The sequence below is a fragment of the Morus notabilis genome, unplaced genomic scaffold (assembly GCF_000414095.1).
Source record: "Morus notabilis unplaced genomic scaffold, ASM41409v2 Scaffold535, whole genome shotgun sequence".
Lineage (NCBI taxonomy): Eukaryota > Viridiplantae > Streptophyta > Magnoliopsida > Rosales > Moraceae > Morus > Morus notabilis.
Genome location: NW_010367018.1, coordinates 429,781 through 450,627, shown reverse-complemented (window position 1 = coordinate 450,627; position 20,847 = coordinate 429,781). Strand labels below are relative to the sequence as shown.

Genomic DNA, 20,847 nt, shown 5'->3' with positions numbered 1-20,847 from the left:
TTACATTAATAATATAATATATATATATATTATTAATGAGTATATTAGTAATTAACTATATATAATAAATTAGTATGTTAAATAATTAAAAGATAGTAATTAATAATTGATTATAAGTAATTATTTAATAGTTTATAAATAATTAATTAGTGTAAAAAATAATTAATATATAAATATTTTATTTACTAATTAAATAATTAACTTTTAGTCACATTATCAAATAATTAGTTAATTAGTTACTAATATTTATTTAATACTCTATTATTTGATATATTAAATGATCAATTTTTAGTAATTATCATTTAAGTAATTATTAATTGCTTATTATCAATTATTAATTAGTATTGATTATTATATTACATAATTAATAATTATAATTTAATATTAATTATTCATTGAGTAATTATTGTTTTTTATCAACTATTTTTTAATTAATAGATTATAATTGATATATTAATAATTAGTTATTTACTAAATAACCTATTATTAATATATTATATAATCAATTTTTTGGCAATTAATCTTTAACTAAATAATTAATTACTATTTATTATTTATTATTTTATTAATAAATCACATATTTAATAATAATAAATTAATAATTAAGTAATTACTTTCTATTTATTAGTTATTAATCATATCTATTTATTAATTATTAATTAATATCTTACATAATTAGTAATTAATAATAATTATTTAAGATAACATTGTTAATAACTAGTAGAAAATAAAATGGAAAACAACTTTAAATTGATTTTTACTTCGTTCACAAAAACTATTCTCATTATTTTTTATTTTCGTTTTCATTTTTAAAACATTTACTAAATAAACGCGATTTGCAGACCGTTTTCGTTTTTGTGCCTCAAAAGATGTGCATAAACATTTTCAAAAACTGCCAAAAAAAAAACAGTTCTAAACGCACGTTATATGTTTGCAAATACTGCTAAGAATACAAATAGTTGTAAGCGATGGAATACAAATCCGTAAAATAACTGACAGCTCAAGTAATCCATTCCATCCAAGTACCTAAAGTAACATTCCGTTGAGTATATAACGGAAATGTGCTTCCCAAACATCAATAGCACTAAACAGGGAACAACATTAGTCTTTTCCGAAATCTGCATTGTAGTGCGCACTCGATTCAAGTTTCTTTGCTTCATTTAGTTTCCGAACAGCCTGTTAATTACAATACATGAAAACGAAGCTATTTTTAGATCTTGTAAAAGATTACATACTAGTTGATTAGTCGCGCATAAAGGAATAACGCCTTTTTATCCAGGAGTCATAATTTCTCAATGATTCAAAAAAATCTTCTATTGCTACACAAGGGAAACGCCGTACCTTCATGAAATCCTCATGGATGACATAGTCACGCTCTGCACGGATTGCTGACATTCCAGCCTCAGTGCAAACATTTCGGAGATCAGCCCCATTAAAGCCCTATGGCAACCATATAGCAAATATGTAAAACATGTGATCGTGTGAAAATAAATAGGCGGCGACATAAAATGGATACATACCTCGGCAAGCTTTACCACAGCTTCATAATCGATCTCGCCGTGTTTGGCAATTCCAACGGCATGAATCTTGAGAATTTCCATTCTTGATTGCTCATTTGGCAACGGAATCTCTATTTTCCTATCCAGGCGGCCTGGACGGAGAAGAGCAGGATCAAGAACATCTGGCCTATTTGTAGCCATTATCATTTTAACCTGTACCAAAACAGAGAGAAAGCGTATCCATTTAGAAGTAGATCTAGTCTAACAAGTTATTTATATCTTTGGACGAAAGCAGGCATCACCAATATCACTAATTCTAGCTTCTCTTAAAGGATATACAACAACGTTGACAGTGAAATAACCAACAAGATCCTCATCCATAGAAAATCTATGCAACAAGGTACCATACAAGAGACTATCCAAGTGTTTGTGTGTGTGTCCACGCGACTGTGTGGAAGCACATTGTGGTGTCCCTTTAGTTACAGTTTTGAACAAAGAAATACCTTTCCCAGCTGATCAAATCCGTCAAGCTGATTAAGTAACTCCATCAATGTTCTTTGAATCTCACGATCAGCACTTGTTCCCTCACTAAATCGACGCCCACCAATGGCATCAATCTCATCCATAAATATAATGCAGGGCTTTACAGAAAGAGAAGCAAAATATTGGAAGTTAAATTCTGAAATAGGTTGCAAAACATAGGAAAAGAAAGCTATAAAAATAGATAACCATCTTACCTGGTGATCACGGGCATATCCAAACATTTCACGAATCAACCTTGCACTTTCTCCAATATACTTATCAATTATAGCACTTGAAACAACCTACATGTGATGAAAAATGAACGTCTACATTTTAGAGCAAAACTTGCAAATTTGAAAAAAAAAAAAAAAAAAAAAAAAAAAAAAAAAAAAAGGAAGAGGGTCTATCTGTCAAAACTTTTACCGTCGAACAGGGATAATACAAATTATAAGAACACGCATGTAAACCACATAAACCACACCTCTACTCCTCCAATAGTTAAGAAAAAAGGTCCAATATTCTAAGATAGAAGAAAAGAACCTTAGGCGGTTTGATTCCAACTCTGAGGAAGAGTTCAGGATTCATGAGAGGTAACTCAATAGACTCCCTCAATTCTCTTATCTGATCAGACAGACCACCCACAGCTGAATAACTAACATTACCAGGATCTTCGTGAAGCATATTATAAACAACTGGATCAACCTGTCAACTCAAATTAGATTCAAAAACAATTACTAGGCATCAGTTTACATCAAAATTGCAACTCAAATTGATAGTCCTAGATGAACACAATCTTTACAGTGTGAATCGTCTTCACCTAAAATGTTGTTTTTTCTTCTAGCTTGTAGCATGTGGATAATAAATCGGAACTTACTTCACGAGGAAGGGCTCGCATGATTGTGAGTGTTGTCATGTCAAGAACCACTCTTGTTCCAGCAGTCAGTTTTTCCTTGTCCACTTTGCTACGGCAGCCAACTACGTACCTTGGCCCACTGCTTGCTTTCACAATCACTGAAAATGAAATTACACAAGCAATTACAGTTTGGACAACTCGGATAAGCATAAATCAGCAATGACAATTTCAGCACAGGTATAGGAAAACTCTAAAAGCAAAATTACAGCGTTCGTTGTCAAGAGGCCTGAGAACTTCTCCAATTATCTGCCCAACACTTTGAAGGGACTTCAAATCATCTTCTGTTTTGTTGAACTCTTTCTTCGAAGCCCTTAAATTCTCTCTCACTGAAAATAAGCAATTTCAGCACTTACATTACTCACCAATGAAACACAAATAACATATTAGCAAGATTTATGAATTAAACATTCGCGGACAACCACAAATTCTTAACATTTTCAAACTCAAAACATTCCGAAAAATAAATAGCTTCCTGTTAAAAAATTCAGTCACAAAAAACAACCTTAAACTCCAAAGAACACAAATTTTTATGCATCCAAAACTCATAGTTTTCTGATACACCTTCCAAAAACCTAATTTTGCAAAATCAGACGAACTAAACAAAATAGCGAAAACCCTAAGTCATAACATTCAAGAAAAATAACTGAAAATAAACAACGGAGGCTTCAGCGCCAATTTGATTAAATTCCAAAACCCTAGCAATCGCAGATGGAGAGTAATGAAAATCAAATCTTGTTGCAAAGAGCCAAAGACAGAAGTTTTAGGGTTGAGGTATGGCGACACAGACCGGATCGAACTCGGGACTCGAGCTCTTTGTGCTGGAGGAGTTTCTTGCGGTATTCCGTGACCGCATTACGACGTCGTACGGCATCTTCTCCGTCGCTCATAGTTGGAACTTCTTTCTCCTGAATCCAGATATCGTGAGAAGCAAGTAAACAAAAATATGCCTCCGATGTTCTTCTCGGGACCGGCTAGCTTTCCTCCATCAACACTGCCCCGTGTCAATATATACTTTCTAACATTTAAATATTTTAAAAAAGAAAAAAAAATAAAGGCTAGAAATACAAACGACGTCGTTTAAAATGTATGACCAGACCTAAGCTTGTAATAATTTTTTTAATTTTAAGTGGAATAATTTGATGTGGAAACATGAAAAAACATTTATCTTTTAACAATAAAAAATTTCAATTAATTCAACTGATATCATTTCTTTTTTTTTTTTTTTTTCATTTGAAAAATCATTTTTCTCAAAAAAAAAAAAATTCATATTTATTTGTGGATTCGACTATTAAATTACTATTTTTCCCATCTAACCTAACTAATTTTTCGTTTGATCTCATAGTCCCCTTCATGGATCTTATGGTTCTTTCTTTGATTGCCTGCCAATCTGAATAAATTGGTAGTAAATGAGTAAGTTTCCTCAACCTATATTAGTTTAAACTAGTGTATTATCCGTGCTATTGCACGGATGTATATTTATCTATTTAATAATAAATTTAGAGTAAAAAATGTAATAAGTAGTTACAAAATGATGATTATGTTGTTAAATATTTTATGAAAATGGAACAAAATATGGTACGTGATAAGAGTTCAGTTTGCAAGCAATATATACATATTTATTTGTCTCTACTTTTTTTCCTTATTTTCTCTGAACTGCAATAAAGAAATTTGTAAAATAAGAGAAATTAGTTATTAATTAATTATAATGAATAATAATAAATTTGTTTATATTTAATGAAATAATAATTTTAATATGTAATGTATAGTATTACCTAATTGGTTTTCATTTTTTTTGAAGAACTGATGGAAGAAGTGGACTCAAGTTGTGTTGAAAGAGGTTGATGGTGATGACTGTAATAATAATAAATATTATTACATTATAAATAATGTTTTATTAACATTAAAAAAATAAAAAAGATAAAATATGGAATAGTAGTTTACTCTGGTTTCATATTCATTATTGTAAGTGGTTCTGAAACTGACGGGGTTGCTCTTGAAGATGTTGATGTTGTTGGAGGCAAGCACAACAGAGGTTCATCATCGTTGAAAGTTCCTAAAATGACCATGTCGATGAAAGCACCTTAACTACAAAACTGTATAATAAATATTTTTGACATTCCTCTAATTTGATCTAGGATGGGAGGAATCGTATAACGATCAGTGTATCCTTCCTCGTAAGTGAGTGTAGAGCAAGTTTTATTTATGAGTGATTGAACTGTTTTGCCGAACATGATTGAATTCATTCTTCTCGTGTTATCTTCAATGCGCACGTTGACTTTGTACCTGTTTATAAGGATTAAAATTTGTTGTACTATAAATTTAAAAAAAATAAAAAATGTTATTACCAAGTAAGCGGCATTGTGGATAAATATCCATTTGTGTCACACCACTAAGATGTTCCTGATTCTTTTACTTGTTTGTAACACTGCGTACATGCATAGTAGAACCATTCTTGGTATGCATCGAGTTCGGTAATAGTTGCTCTTATTGTGTATTTTGTTTTCGGTAGAATAGAAAAAGGAATTTTATAATTAATTTTATATCAATAAGTAATTAAATAAGTTATATTGGAAAGAGTTTTACCTGATTTTGAAATGGGTCTAGTGCTCGTATTTCTACAATTGTTATACGATTTAAATTTTTTTGTTCTTCTAACGATATTGTAGGTTTTGTTAATGCGGCGATATATTCTAGAGTTTGAATCGAATGACGGAATCTGTAGAAAAATAATTTATACATTTATATAAATATGTTAAAGAAGGAAAAATTAAAAAAAAACATAAATAAGAATAATAAAAAATTTATTATTTTTTATTATACCTCTTTTTTATTATTCTTGTTTCAGTAATTTCTATATCTAAATAATAAAAAGTACCATATGTATTTGCTAGATAAAGTCCTCCTATAATAAATGAAAATGTATAGTTACTTATATAGGAAACTGTAATAATTAATTGTAATGTGAATATTAACCTTGTTTTGCGGCCATAGATGTAAATGCTATAATAACTAGTTCCGTCATTGTTTGCACCGCGTTTTCATCGAAGAGCTCTGCAGCCTATCCCCAGAGTGTTATATTGAGACTTTTTTCTCTATGTCGAACAATGTATAATAAAATATTGATTATAGAAAGATTTTGAAACATTTAAATTTATTAATTTAAAATTGGTTAATATTACACTTACCTTATATTTTGAATAGTGAAACTTCTTCTTTTCACTATTCTTTCGCCAATAGCCGATTCCTCAACACCATGGAAACATATTAATCAACCAATGACATCTAATAAGAATAATAAATTTATAATCATTTAGTTTTAGTTACTATAAAATAATAAATATTGAAATTAAGATTATAAATATAAAGTTAAAGTAACCTGAAAGTACATCATTGACATCAATTTTTTGTGAGAGCTGATCAAATTCTACGAAATTGAACTTCTCTCGAGATATTGCTGGCATATCTTCATCAATACGTTTAAAAATTGTTGCTCAAGCGATTCGTAATATTGCTATGTGAGGAACGATTTTATACTTTGGCTTGTTGGTATCGATGAAAAAATTAGTACTTTCATATATGTCGCCTTCTTTAATAGTTTGACTTATATAGTTTGCAAATCTTGATCGAATAACGGCATGCACTACTTCCTGCTGTAAGAAGTATAAATTATATTGTTATTAGTTGTATATTAAATAATATAAATATTTATAAATATTTATTTTTATAACTATATTTATATAATATATAAAGAAAATATATTACATTACCTCTTCGTCGACTAACAATATATCAAAGCTTATCAGTTGTCCACTATTGTAATCTATATTTCTCCATAGTCGACATGTTCGCGCACGAATGGTCAAATATATTTTACTAGGTTTCAGTATTCGTATTGGAGTGAACATTTTGTATAGCTAAAAAAAGGATATTAGAAATATAAAAGTTAATACTATATAAGTCGAAAAAAATATTGTAGTATAAGAATGTTTATTTAAAATGTAATAACGAGGAAATGTATTCATGTTTTGTAATATCTCTTTGTATACAATTTTTTATATGATTTGAATATTTGTTGATTGATTTATATATTAAAATATTTAGACCTTTTGGTGATGTTACTCTAGATAAAGCTATATATAATTGACCGTGAGAAAAAATTTCATTTTCTAAGTATATACAAACTTTTTTTAATGATTGACTTTAACTTTTATTTATTATCATTGTATAACATATTTTTACAAGAAATTGTAATCTTTTTAATATAAATGGCCATTTGGATTCAATTATATTCATTTTTATTCTAGGTATATAGACTTTGTTATTTGTATCAACAGAATTAATAATTTCACCTTCGATAATTCTATATGTTAATTGTGTAATTATTAATCTAGTACCATTGTATAAACCCATTGATTGATTAAGATTTCGTAATAACATAATAGGAATTTTAATTATTAGCTTTAATTCATGTGGGGACAAACCATTTAAATTTAGTGTCTGTAAAAATTCAGGAAGATATAATAGATTTAATTCATCAAGATTTCTAGAAGAAGAAAGAATTGTATCATAACTATAATAAATTTTTTCCTTTGTAGGTATTAAAGATAATAAGTATTCATTTATTTCATCGGTGCTTTTATTTCTAGGTGTAACAATTGCACGATTTCTTATATAGTTAATATTGTTGAAATTGTTATTGAAATTATCATATATTGTATTTGAAATACGTTTAATGGGATTAATATCGTATTGTATTAATATTTTTCACGTATATTAATCCAGATTGCATCTTTATTTTCTGGATCTTTTATTCCATCAATTGTTCCATTTTCGATACTTAGTATCCATTTAGAAAATTTAGCAATTTCTGCTTGTTCATCAAAAGAGGTATTGGGGCTTTTTAATCTCATATTTTACGTTAAAGTAAGTATATGAAAATGTGTCTAAAGATAAGAATTTTTTATACTTGTATCAATAATGTTTTCCTTTCTACCTCCTGGAATAATAGGTAAAATCTATCTAAAATCACTGCCTAATACAACTATCATTCCTCCGAAAGGACAAATAAAATTATTTCTAAGATTTTGCATTTTTTTATCTAAGGCTTCAGAGCAATGCTTATTATTCATTGGTGCTTCATCCCATATTATTAAGGTAGTTTTTTCTATAAATTTTGCTAACTGAGTATTTTTTTTTAATTTGACACGTTGAAAATTTGTCAACTAAAAGAGGTCTACGAAATCTTGAATGTGTAATACGATGTTTTGGTAATAACAATGATGCTATTCGAGACGATGCTACAAATAATACTATTTCACTGTTTGATTTCATTTTCCTAATAAGTGCATTCTATAAATATGTCTTTCCTGTTCCTTCGTATCCGTATATGAAAAATAAGTTATCACGTTTATTTTCCGGTGAGTTTAAAATTTGAGTATAGATCTAATATTGTTCATTATTTAAATTACGAACCAAGTTAATATTTTCTTCTTTTAATTTATTTTTATCATAATTAAGTTCTTCGCTTAAGATTTTATTATCTAAATCTTCAGTTAATGATCCAGTTGGAAGTGGTAGAGTATAAAGTGACAAAGAAGAAGAATTTAATTTAGTAATTTTTCTAATTCATATAATACAAAGTTATATAATTCATTTTCAAGAATTTTAAATTTTGAATTGAATAAATTTTTTAATTTATATATAATATCATCACACATTAATTTCTAATGTTTTTCTAAAAATTTTATTGGATCAGATACATTACAAAAATAATAGTATAATAATAAAATGTTGACAGAATTTTAAATTTTGAATTGAATAAATTTTTTAATTTATATATAATATCGTCACACATTAATTTCTAATGTTTTTCTAAAAATTTTATTGGATCAGATACATTACAAAAATAATAGTATAATAATAAAATGTTGATGCATTTGAGTAGATGTTGATGAAAAGGATGCTTCTTCTATTGATTTATTCCATTCTTTATCATCTCATAATAGTCGTAATCCACAGGCTTTTTGATATGTTGGATAAATGATATTATTAATTGTTCGAATTGATTCAAAACTTGTTGCACCTCTTTGATGATTTAATAATAATTTTAAATAAAACAATTCACCAGAGTCATGAGGAATATGATAAAGTCTTCCTATAGTATGTCCATTCTATCGTTGTGTCCAAATCTTATCTTTATATTTCCAAACCCATTTTGTTGAAAATTCTATATAAGTGAGTTATCGAGCTTCTTTATTTATTTTATTAATTTCCATTCATTCGGTTAGAGTTGTTTTTTTGTTGTGGTTGATGAATTATATTTTCTAATTGTTGATTTTTATTAAATGTAATGTTTTGCATATTTGGTAAATGAATAGAAAGTCGTTGAATAGCTGAATTTCTATGATGTATTGAATATTCGAATAATCTCTAGAGTGCTTTATAAGGGTAATATATCGACAATTAAGATATGTTTTTATTTCATAATTTCTCTATAATTTTTTTCTTTAACATTTTCCATAATGCTATTATTTTCGATAACAACTCTTATTCTATATGGTCCTTTTGTTAAATATATAAATAAATATTTGATAGGTGATTAGTGCATGAAAATGCACCATAAATACTACTTTTGATTTATAAAATATTAAAATATTTAAGCTTTAATTAAATAATTCCATTATTTTTATTCATAATATTTTTAATTGGAATTTGTCTAGTTTTTGCTTAATTATTTACATATAAAAAGCAGTGTGAGAAACTACGCAAGAAAAGCCATGAAAGCCATATTTTCAACCAATCCGAGCCACATAAGCCGAGCCAATCAGAGAGAGCCACGCCTTCCTTCAGCTAAGCTGATTTCTGCGTGGGCCCCACCTTTCCTGCATTCCCCACTCCAATTCGCGTGTGTCACCTACACGAAGGACTCGCAAGAAGCACGTCCCATGCACGTGTGATCTCCAGCGCGTTCCAAACCAAGCTCTTGTGCGTCCCGCGCCTGCTCAGTGCCAGCCGACTGCCCATTCTGTATGCGCCACGTGTCTCAGTGGGACCCCATCTGTCGGCCAGCATCACCTCCACTCTGACCGCGCCAGCACAACCACTCCGAGCGCGACACGTGGTGAATTGACTCCATCCTTCCAATTGCGTTGTGACACGTGTCCCCTTGGTGCTGAATATGGAATTCTTCCCCAAAAATCAGAGCAAATTACCGGATTCCTTCCCCAAATTAAATATATGATTTCTCCTAACTTATGTGTAATTTTATTTTGTTTCCTTTTTCTTTGTAATTTTTTATTTTTATTGTTTGTTTCCTTATTTGACAAGCAACCTCTAAACACTATAAATAAGGGGGTTCGCCTAAGGTTTTAAGGAGCTTTGAATATTCAGTTTTCTGTCGTCTTGCTGTCAGTCTCATATTTTCTCTCTAGAACTTGTGAGAATGTTTTGCAAGCTAGGCTAGAGTTCTTTTGGTGAGGTTAGAGATGAACTTTTGTTGAGTGACCTAATTCGGGCATTTGATTCCTTGTGCTGTAAACTTTAACATTTGAATGAATTAAATCTCATATATTTTTCTTTTACTTTTCAAAATATTGTGCGTCAATTTTTATATAAAATCAGTCACGCTTTTCTTATGTAATTTTGTCACACATTGTTTTATTATTCAAATTATTTTATAAATTGTCTTTTACTGTAATATTGTCAAATTGATATATTATCGATTTTGGATAACTTGTAATAATAATATTTTCGGAGTCAACATGGAGATTTAATTTATTCGATTATTTTATTTTGTGAATCAAAACTTGAATTGGTGAACGAAACATTAGGGATTCTCGACACTTTACTGTTTTTATTACTGAATTTCTTCCACACAAATCTTATCTTCTCTTTATTTGCAACAAAATCTAAAAAACTCTTCTTTTTCTTTAATTCACTTGTTATTTATTTTTCTTTAACGCTCTTATTCTGTTAATCTTTCTTGTTATTTTGTTATCTCTATGTGGATACGACCGCCCTTCTGTGCTACAATCGACCGCTTGTGAACATCACTTTTGGGCTTTAATCAATAAGCATATATTGGGAACATATTTCAACATTTATGTGAGCTTGATATTTCATATATAGAGTATGATTATATAGAGTTATCAAGTTGAATTCCTTCTTTAATAGTACTAAAAGTAGTATTTCTACGTCGATAAGTAACAAAACCATTATATTCTATATTTGTTTCATTTTTGTATCGTTTAGGGATTTTTTTTAAACATATTGAGGTTTTCATACATCAAGCATTTATTTTTGTATATCTACATGGTCCATGTATCATATAATAAGTAATAATTTTGTAGCCTAATGGGTCATTTTTTGGATTTGAAAGTTCTACTGAAATAATTTTATCTATTTGTATAGGATCTCGACATTTGCATTTAGTATCTAGCTAGAATAACATGTAACAATGTGGAAGACCACGCTTTTGAAATTCGATCACATACAAATCTACAATAATAGGAAAAATAAGAGAGAAAAAAATGATGACAAAATTTTTTAAAATGTTATTTTTTTTAGTAAAAATATAAAGTACAAAGTTTTATGAAAGAATAGAATAGCCTACCTGCTATTATGGGTCCAAAAATATTTCTTGATTTTATTGTCTTCACTAAATGATCTAATTATATTTTGAATACTCTGCTTATGATATTTGGTCTTTCATCCTGAAATTAAAGCTCTTGTAATTTCTGGCCATTTAAGATTGCATGTAAATGTTAAAAATATATCAGGATTTCCGTGATGTCTACATATTACCATTGCGACTTGATAATTCTTGAATCATATATATTGGACTTCCAGTATGAGATGATGGTAAAATAATTCTCTTTCCAATTGCATGTGCATCAGTATCACCTCAAGTTATAACATCTTGAATACCTTTATAGATTTCAGATCTTAAAGTATTTTGATTTTGTCTAACGTAATCTAACCGATCTTCTTCAACAGCAACATAGGCATCAATAATATATTGTTGGAAAAGTCTTCCACTTTCAAATAAAGTATTCCCTTCATGTAAACATTATTGTAATTGAAAAACATAAAATAATCTGATGAAAATTCGATTCATACGTAATTCTATTCTTGTAAAATTTGGGTTACATTTGATATCAATTCTATATCCATCCTCACCATAAGAAAATAATAAGGAATATTGTATCGTTATATAAGATGGATGAAGTTTATTAATTCTTTAAAATTCTCCGCTCTTGACTATATATGACTATATATAATAATATCATTGCCTTTTTCATACTCACCAATATCCCTAATAATTAAAATTCCTATATCCATTGAGGTTAGAAGATCATATTGTGTATTATCTGATATTAAAAACAGTATTGTAAATTTTTAGGTTACATTTAATTAAAATATTGCGTATAAGATTTTTATGCTTGTGTATACAGTTCAACTAAACCATAGTGATCGATATTCATTTATTTTTTATCTAACGTTATGTTAAATCATGAAAGGTTGATTTATAAAATTTATGAAAACAGATTGAAAGAAATGTATCTAAATTCAACCATCTAAAGTTATATTTCATTTTACAAAAACATATTATGTTATTTTTCTAACGATTTAAATAAACAATTACTTTTCATATATCATCTTTATAAAGCAATATATTAAAGATATAACTAAATTATACGTAAAATGCAAATAAAATATTAAAAGTTTATCTTTGACGTTCACACTCACTTTTGTATTGGAAGAAAATTTGCACTAACAAAAAGTCAATCGTACAGGAATTTTCCTTTTTTTTTGTTCAAGAATACAATCTTGAACAAAACGCCAAATGCTACAATTAATCCAAATACAATAAAATTGTTTATCACTCAACGAATACACACTGATAAATATTCTTAAAAAAAAAAAGAACATCAGTCTTTAAATACATTAGATACATAATTTTCGTTGGTGCATATTGAGAAGACGATCTTCACTCTTCAATCGAATGAGTAACAGAAAAAAGTTATAGAAACAGAAAAATTAAACAATTAAGTATGTAAATAAAATAATCATATATAAAAAATTAGGTTCAGGTATATCTTTCTTATATCGCTAACAACATATATCATAAATAATTATAATGTGACTCAATAATGTCTTTGATTGCCAACTAAATTATTAAAGGATTTACACAAACTACAAAGAAAGAAAATTGTAGTGAAATGCCAAAAACAAAAGGAGAAAAAAAAATATAGTGAGACATAGGTAAAAAAAACAGACTAAAGAATAAAACAGGATAATTACATCAGTTTTCGGATTTAGAAAAAGTAACAAATCAAAGAGAAAAAATAAGACAAAATGAGAGAAGAAGAAATCCTGAAAATGTTAGGCTCCTGAACATGAGCCTGGGATGGGCCACCATAGGAGAACATGAAGAAAAAGTTGGAGAAGAACATAACAATAGAAATCCCAAGAAATTTGGACAACATCAAAAACTACCAAATCAATATTACATGACATTAACTAACGCCCCGTTTATTTTACCGATTCAAGTTTAGAATTCGAGTTTTGTTACAGTAAAAAGCTCTAAAAAACAGTCACATCTAACTTTTTTTACTACAGTAAAAAGCTCTCATATAAAGTCACATCTCAACTCGAATCAGCGAACTAAACGGGCCCTAAAGAAAAATATATGTTAAAGAATAAAAAGACAATAGCATAAATCTCAAATAATCCGGATAACATCAAAAATTGCTAAATCATCATTAAGAGTTACCCAATACATGGCAATAATAAAAGAAAAATACATCATCATCATCACCTTCGAACAACAAAACTCTCAAAGTCACTGAGCAAGAGATCTTTAGTTACATTACATTTACTTTAATAAATACATCAGATACATAATTTTTGTCGGTACATATTCAAGAAGGCGATCTTCACACTCTTCAATCAAATGAATAATGGAAAAAAGTTATAGAAACAGAAAAATTAAACAATTAAGTATGTGGATAAAATAATCACATATAAAAAATTAAATTCAGGTATCTTTCTTCTATCGCTAACAATATATATCATAAGTAACTATAATGTGACTCAACAACGTCTTTGGCTGCCAACAAAATTATTAAAGGATCTACACAAACTACCAAAGAAGGAAAACTGTGGTGAAATGCAGAAAACAAAAGATGACAAAAAAAAAAGATAAAGTGAGAGGTAAAAAAAACTGACGAAAGAATAGAACAGGATAATTAGACCAGTTTCTGGATTTAGAAAGAGTAAGAAATCAGAAGAGAAATCAATGAAGAAAATGAAGAATAGAAGGAAGTTTCTGGATTTAGAAAGAGTAAGAAATCAGAAGAGAAATCAATGAAGAATAGAAGGAGGACAAAATGAGAGAAGAAAAGAGACTGAAAATGTTAAGCCCCCGAACATCACAATAAGAAATTGAGAGACAAAAGAGATAGGCCACCATAGGGAGAACATGAAGAAAAAGTTGGAGAAGAACGACATAATAATGTAAATCCCAAAAAATCTGTATTAGGCTTTCACAGCTTTCGTTTATATATTCATAATGATACTATGAGCGCTTTAGGATGGCAAGATGGTCCTTGTTGATTCACAAACACGGGAAAAGAAAAGGAAAAAAATAAAGATCGAGGTGTTTCGAAGAGGAGAAAAAGGAAAAAAAAACATAATAGCCAGCTGAAGTCCAAAACACGGGGAATTCACACGAAAAATAAAGAAAAAGAAGAGAAAGGGCAAAAAAAAAAAAAAAAAAACAGTTTAATGTTCAAAGAACAATATATTTCGACCTCCTATATGACATTAACTAAAGAAAAATATATGTTGAAGAATAAAAAAAACAATAGCATAAATCCCAAATAATCCAAACAATGCTAAATCATCATTAAGAGTTACCCATTACATGGTAACAATAAAAGAAAAATACATCAGCATCACCAGAGAACAACAAAACTGTAAAAAAAACAAACTGATCACTGAACAGGAGAACAAATAATATAAAGATTGGTATGTTATTATACTCACATATTTAAAACCAAAATACTATAAAGAAAATAAAAACATGTACAAATTAAGAAATAAATACCTCAATCGAAGGAGAATGGACAGAGTAGACAAAGCAAAACAACTAAAACTCCAAAACAGAGAGAAGCAAACGGAACAACTCAATATCCAAAACTAACCAGTGCAGACAGATGAACGCAAGATCCACAAAACAATAAAGATACTAATAGAAGTCTAATATCAATAAAATCTGTAAAGAGCAGGAAAACAGAGAATGTAGAAAATAGTAGATTATTATAGTTGAAGAATGAAAAGAGAAACAAGATGACAAATTGCAACAACACAGTAGAACACATTATTTATATACAGAAAAAACAAATTTCTCCTTATTATCAGATAAGAACAGCTGAAAACAAACCTGAACTGGTATAATCATTCACTAACAATAGGTGTCACGGAGCATGAAAACCAAACGAAAACGGAACCAATAATCAACAGACAGTAAAAATAAGATACGTATTATAAAGAATTACAGCAGAACAAAAACACGTGTCCAAGGAAAATATAAACACAATACCACAGTCAAAACCACATTAAAAACAAACTGATTATTTTACAAACAAATAGAATACGAAAAAGATCAGTGTGTATCGATTAATAACGTTGCGAACAAAGATCATAATAGGAAAAAAAGCAAACAGCTAGATCTTTATCCCGACAAATAAAATTAACAAATTTAGCCCATCAAAGAAAAAAATAAAAATGCAGACATTTAATTTTTTCTTACCTTATCATCGTAAAAACGTCCAAAACATAAAAATTTGAACGGCCGACGCGCTTACAAAACCAAAACCCAAACAAATTGCAAGAGTCCCTGTAAAAAAAAAAAAAGGATTAGTCATAAAATAAAATCCCAAATTACAAAAAAAAAAAAACGAAAGGAAAAGAGAAAATCAAGAGTAAAAAATCAAAAACTTTGCAAATTAAGGCAAATAAGCTCCACAACACACCAGAAGAAGAGAGAAGGGAAAAAAAATTCAGGAATGGAGAAAAACAAAACCGAGAAAAGAAGCATAAGACCCAAAGAAAAAGAAAAAACCAGAAACCAAAGAAATGCAAAAAAAAAACATCGAGAAAGCAAATAGAAGACCAAAAGACAAAAAGAAAAATCCAAAAGCCAAAGCAACAACTATTCCAGAGAGAAGGCAACTGCAAGAAAAAGAAAAAGATCGAAAAGAAAACATAAAAACAAAAGGACCGAAAGGCCTATTAAAAAAAACATAAGACGAAACCCTAAAACACGACTGTAAGAAGAGGAAAAATATCAGGAAAGCATAAAAACGATAGGAAAATAGAAAACCAATAGTGAAAAAACAAAAAAAACTTTGAAGATTACGGCAGATCAACTCCACAACACACCGGAAGAAGAGAAAGAGGAAATTTTTTTTCAGAAATGGAGAAAAACAAAACCGAGAAAAAAACATAAGACCCAAAGAAAAAGAAAAAGAAAAAACCAGAAGCCAAAGAAATGCAGAAAAACAACATCCAAAAGGCAAACAGAAGACCGAAAGACAAAGAAAAATCCAGAAGCTGAAGCGACAACTATTTCGGAGAGGTGAGAAGAACCGCGGGAAGAGAGAGGAGGAAAAAAATTTCAGGCACGGAGAAGAACAACATCGAGAAAAAAATCCAAAAGCCAAACCGACAACTGCGTGGGAGAGAAGAGAAGAACCGCGAGGAGAGAATAAACAGAAGATCGAAAGAGAAGGAAAATTTCAGAGAGCAACGTGTTTCGGAGAGAAGAAAAGGAAAAAAACATATAATAGCCGCCGATTGAGAAATACGCTAGAATACCTTCACCTAATCATTCTTTATAAAAATGATCATTTTATAAATAAAAATTTTTAAAAAATTATTTTATTAATAAAATTTTTCTATTGAGTTATTTTTATAAAGCCCTAAAAATTACTGTTTATATTATAAAAAAAGAAAAATAAAAGGCAAAAAAGAAAATTAATGTTCAAAAACAGTAAACTTCGACCTTCTATAGGTATTGTATAATACTCTTTTCTTTTTTTTAAGACCCTTTGTTGACATCATTTTCCTAAAATTAGAGTGCCATTTGGATCATAAGTTAGAATTTTTTTTTGAGAAAAAAATTTGTAGTAAACAAATTTTTAGGCTTTTTTGCATGAGACCCCCTAAAATTTTTGAGATTGGCAATTTGGTCCCTTTTTTTTTGCAATCAACTCCTTAACATTATAAATCCTATGCAATTCGGGCCCAATTGAAAACGGTCATCAAATTGTGGCAGATTTGTCACACGTGAGCAGCACATGCATAATAAAAAAGGGCCCAATGGTCATTTTATTCCATTCCAACTCAAATTTGATTATTAATTTTAAAACCAATACAAATTGAACTCAATTTATATTTTAATTAAGAAAAACTGAGATCTTGAGTTAAATCAACTTTAAAAATTAACCTTAAAAACGTAATTAAAGATTAAAAAAAAAAAAGAAGAACAAGAACTTCATCTTCTTCAATACAAAAAAACCCAGAAACAAAAATATGAGGGTTAGTAACATAAAACCTAGAAACAATACAAGAACTTCATCTTCTTCAATACAAAAAAACCCAGAAACTCTCTCACACACATGGACAAAAATTTTGCTGAAATTTCCGAAATTTCGGTGGAAATTTTGGATTTTTAAGGTTCCTATTTTTTTTCACCATAATATCAATATCTTCGAAATATTAAGAAAATATCAAAAATATCAGTTTACCATACCTGAATCCGGTGTAATATCTTATTCCGCCCGAAAGGCTTTGATCACACACATCTCTGGGAAAGGGAAAAGACACATAGCCCAAAAGCGGAAAAATGAGATAATCCGCTCATCTGAGGCGAAGGATTCATATCTATCTTCAGACTTGGGAAAAACGGGAGTTGTTGGTTTGAGGGAAGGAAAAAACGTTGCCCTGTTGGGTCTGGGATTGATTACGTTTGTTTAAATCTATAGTACGCCCCGTGACTTTTTTGAAAGCAAGCTCCATTCAGAGCGGTCGTTAGACCTTGCGACACAGCCAGGTTTCCATTTATTGGATTTATTCCACAGGGATGACCCCACTCCTCACCTTGGCCAGAGGAGTTCCTCACAGCCAGTTTTCCATCAAGCTCAATCAAAGAAATGTCCATATTAGTTTGCATACAATGTAATTGGGACAGAATATCGAGAACTTTCTGAGAACATAAATTTTTAATTTTTAATTTTTTGCTTTCTTGTTTAAATTTGCTTTATAATATCAATTTTTTTTTGCATTATTTCTTTTGTCATCTAGTAAGGAGAGAGTTAGAAATGTCAAGAATGCAAACATCTGATGAAGATAATCTTTTTATGAGTTTACAATCGATAAATTTGAGTTTCAATTATTACAACTCTTCTAATGAGACTCCTAAAGTTCATTATCCATATAATCATAATTCTATAAACTATAATGGATATGAAATTTTTAATTATCCTCATCCGAACATACCACCATCATCTCAGATAAACGATTGGGAGAATTCACAATTTTCAATTCATAAAAATACAGTGGAAAGGGATCAACAAATCTACATATGACATTTCATAACTATGTTCGATATTATTCAAATAACATGTCATAATACCAATATTATTTGAATCAAACTGGGATCCTAACCACGTTTGAAACTCAACTTCCTTTTAGTATTAAGAAATGTAGGGCTTGTTCTTTTGAGTGAAAAACTCAAAAAAAAATAATTCGAGTTACAACTTTATTTGAGTTCATGTTCTTTTAAGTTTAAACTCGAGTTCAAACTCGAGTTTATGACTAAAACTCGAGTTCAAGTTTCCCCTTCAACTCGAGTTTAGAAACTCGAACTCAAATTAATGAACAATATTTTTTCTATTCTTAAAAATGCTATAACTTTTTCGTTTTAATTTTAATTGAGATGATTTTTTTTCTATGCGTTGACAACGAAAAGACGAATAAAACCCGACCCATATACCTTATTAAAATTTTTCATCAGCATTGAGTTTGTATTAAAATACTATCTAAATACAAATTCACGTTTTGACTCACTCAAACACAAACTCAAAAAAATTATTATCTCAAACCATAACTCAAATGTACACAACCAAACACAAATTCAAGTTACAAGTTCAACTCAAGTTATAACTCAAATTTAACTTAAGAATTATACTCAAGTTAAACTCTAAAAGAACAAACCCGTAATATATATAATTTTGTTTTGCATAAAACTTGTTTATTTACGTATCTTTTTAATGTTTATGCTCTCAAAAAAATTATTAAAAATATGTTGTAATCTAAATTTTACTAATTTTTGTAAGTTTTTTCAATATTTCCACCAACGATATTTTCTCTCTATTTCCATAAAACTGAAATTCTGATATTTTCAACAATACCGATATTTTCATCATTGCTCGCGAAGAAAACCTCCACCACAAAGCTCAAGTGCTCAACATCAGATCCGAAACTTGATAACTGAAGTTTAAATCAATTTTGCTTAACAAAACTATCAATTGACAATAGAAAAAGCTTGCTTACCGAGATTCATCCCAGAAGCTCATAATCCTCATCCCAGTTGGAAATTACCTCATCCCAGAAGCTCATAATTCTCATCCCAAAAACACACCCAGATTCATCAATTTATTTTCCAAACACTTGGATAAATCAGAATAAAGAAAAAACCTAATAACAAAAACAAATAAAACTAAAAATTCTCTAAGTTAGATTGAAGAGGGAAAAGAAAAACCCACCTTTCTGAACGGCGAAGACGAGCGCGAGGGCGGCGAAGACGAGCTGGGAGGCGACGATTGGCGGCTGGGTTCGGTGTGGGTGGGAGTTCGGAGCGCGAGGGCGTGGACGGCGATTGCAAAACCCAGATTAATCGGAGAGAGAGAGAGAGTAAGAGAGCGTGAAGAACGGCGTGGGCTAGGATTCTTATTTTTGTTTTGTTTTCTGTTTTTTTCATTTCCCTACGTTTGTTTTGTTCATCAAAGAGAGAGTCAGAGAGGGGAAGAGAACCTTTTTTTTTTCTTTTTTTTTTCTCGAAGAAGGGTTCATTTCTTCAATGAAATGACCATATAATACCCTTAAAGAAAAGTCACGTGCTTGTCCCGTGATCAAATCCATACGACGTTTGATTTATGAATTAGAATTATAAAATTAAAATTATTTTTAATTTATATGTATTTTTTGTTAAAAAAAAATACTATAATAAATCATGAACTATGATTCAAATCATAGTATAAATCTCTTTACTAAACGTCTTCCGTTCGTTTTTAATTAAACCTCAATTACAAAGAATTTCAAATGTTAAGAAATCAATTGCAAAAAAAAAAAAAAAAAGGGTTTAAAGACCAGATTATTAATCACAAGAAGTTAAGAAATGTCCCATGCAAAAAAGCCAAAATTTTTATGTGGTTCAAATTCGTGAGAGAAATGAACATCTATTGATATTTCTTACTTTTTTTAGCTAAAATATTTATATTTTTTATTTTGAGTCAAAGACTTCGACGCTTTGATCCTCTCTATAACTAGATAGGTAATGACCCTTAGTTTAGAGAAGTGTGGTATGGGTTCATATCTTTAGTTTAAGGGGTCATTTACGGTGCATTTTGTAAGGATTTGTGTCATAATTCGTAACTCATTATAGTATTTTTTCTCACAAAAAATATACGTAAATCAAGAATGATTCTGAATCCATCAAGAATAGTTAAGAGGGGTTTGAACTCAAATTCAAGTCCAAATCTGTATTTGTTTTGCAGAAAGTAAGAAGAGATTTGAACCCTTAATATGACATTTCAGAACTCAAGATTTAAGAAATAAAAGAATTTC

At 29.4% G+C, this 20,847-nt stretch overlaps 1 protein-coding gene and 1 long non-coding RNA gene across 3 annotated transcripts; both read right to left on the bottom strand.

The window, feature by feature from the left end:
- Positions 1 to 894: 894 nt before the first annotated feature.
- Positions 895 to 3,915, bottom strand: LOC21404749 (26S proteasome regulatory subunit S10B homolog B). The gene is made up of 9 exons (XM_024174519.1): positions 3,722 to 3,915; positions 3,141 to 3,260; positions 2,896 to 3,032; positions 2,553 to 2,723; positions 2,237 to 2,323; positions 2,003 to 2,140; positions 1,521 to 1,712; positions 1,342 to 1,440; positions 895 to 1,176 (listed from the first exon to the last, which is right to left on the bottom strand). Exons 1-9 carry the CDS (start codon positions 3,819 to 3,821, stop codon positions 1,102 to 1,104), a joined length of 1,119 nt encoding a protein of 372 aa, XP_024030287.1. The 5' UTR covers positions 3,822 to 3,915; the 3' UTR covers positions 895 to 1,101.
- Positions 3,916 to 12,895: 8,980 nt separating this feature from the next.
- Positions 12,896 to 19,632, bottom strand: LOC112094199. Of its 2 annotated transcripts, XR_002903414.1 has the most exons (4): positions 19,555 to 19,632; positions 17,753 to 18,139; positions 15,749 to 15,835; positions 12,896 to 12,927 (listed from the first exon to the last, which is right to left on the bottom strand). It is a non-coding gene; the product is annotated as an uncharacterized LOC112094199 (long non-coding RNA). The 2 variants fall into 2 exon arrangements; XR_002903413.1 differs by lacking the exon at positions 12,896 to 12,927 and having other exon boundaries at positions 15,593 to 15,835.
- Positions 19,633 to 20,847: the final 1,215 nt, after the last annotated feature.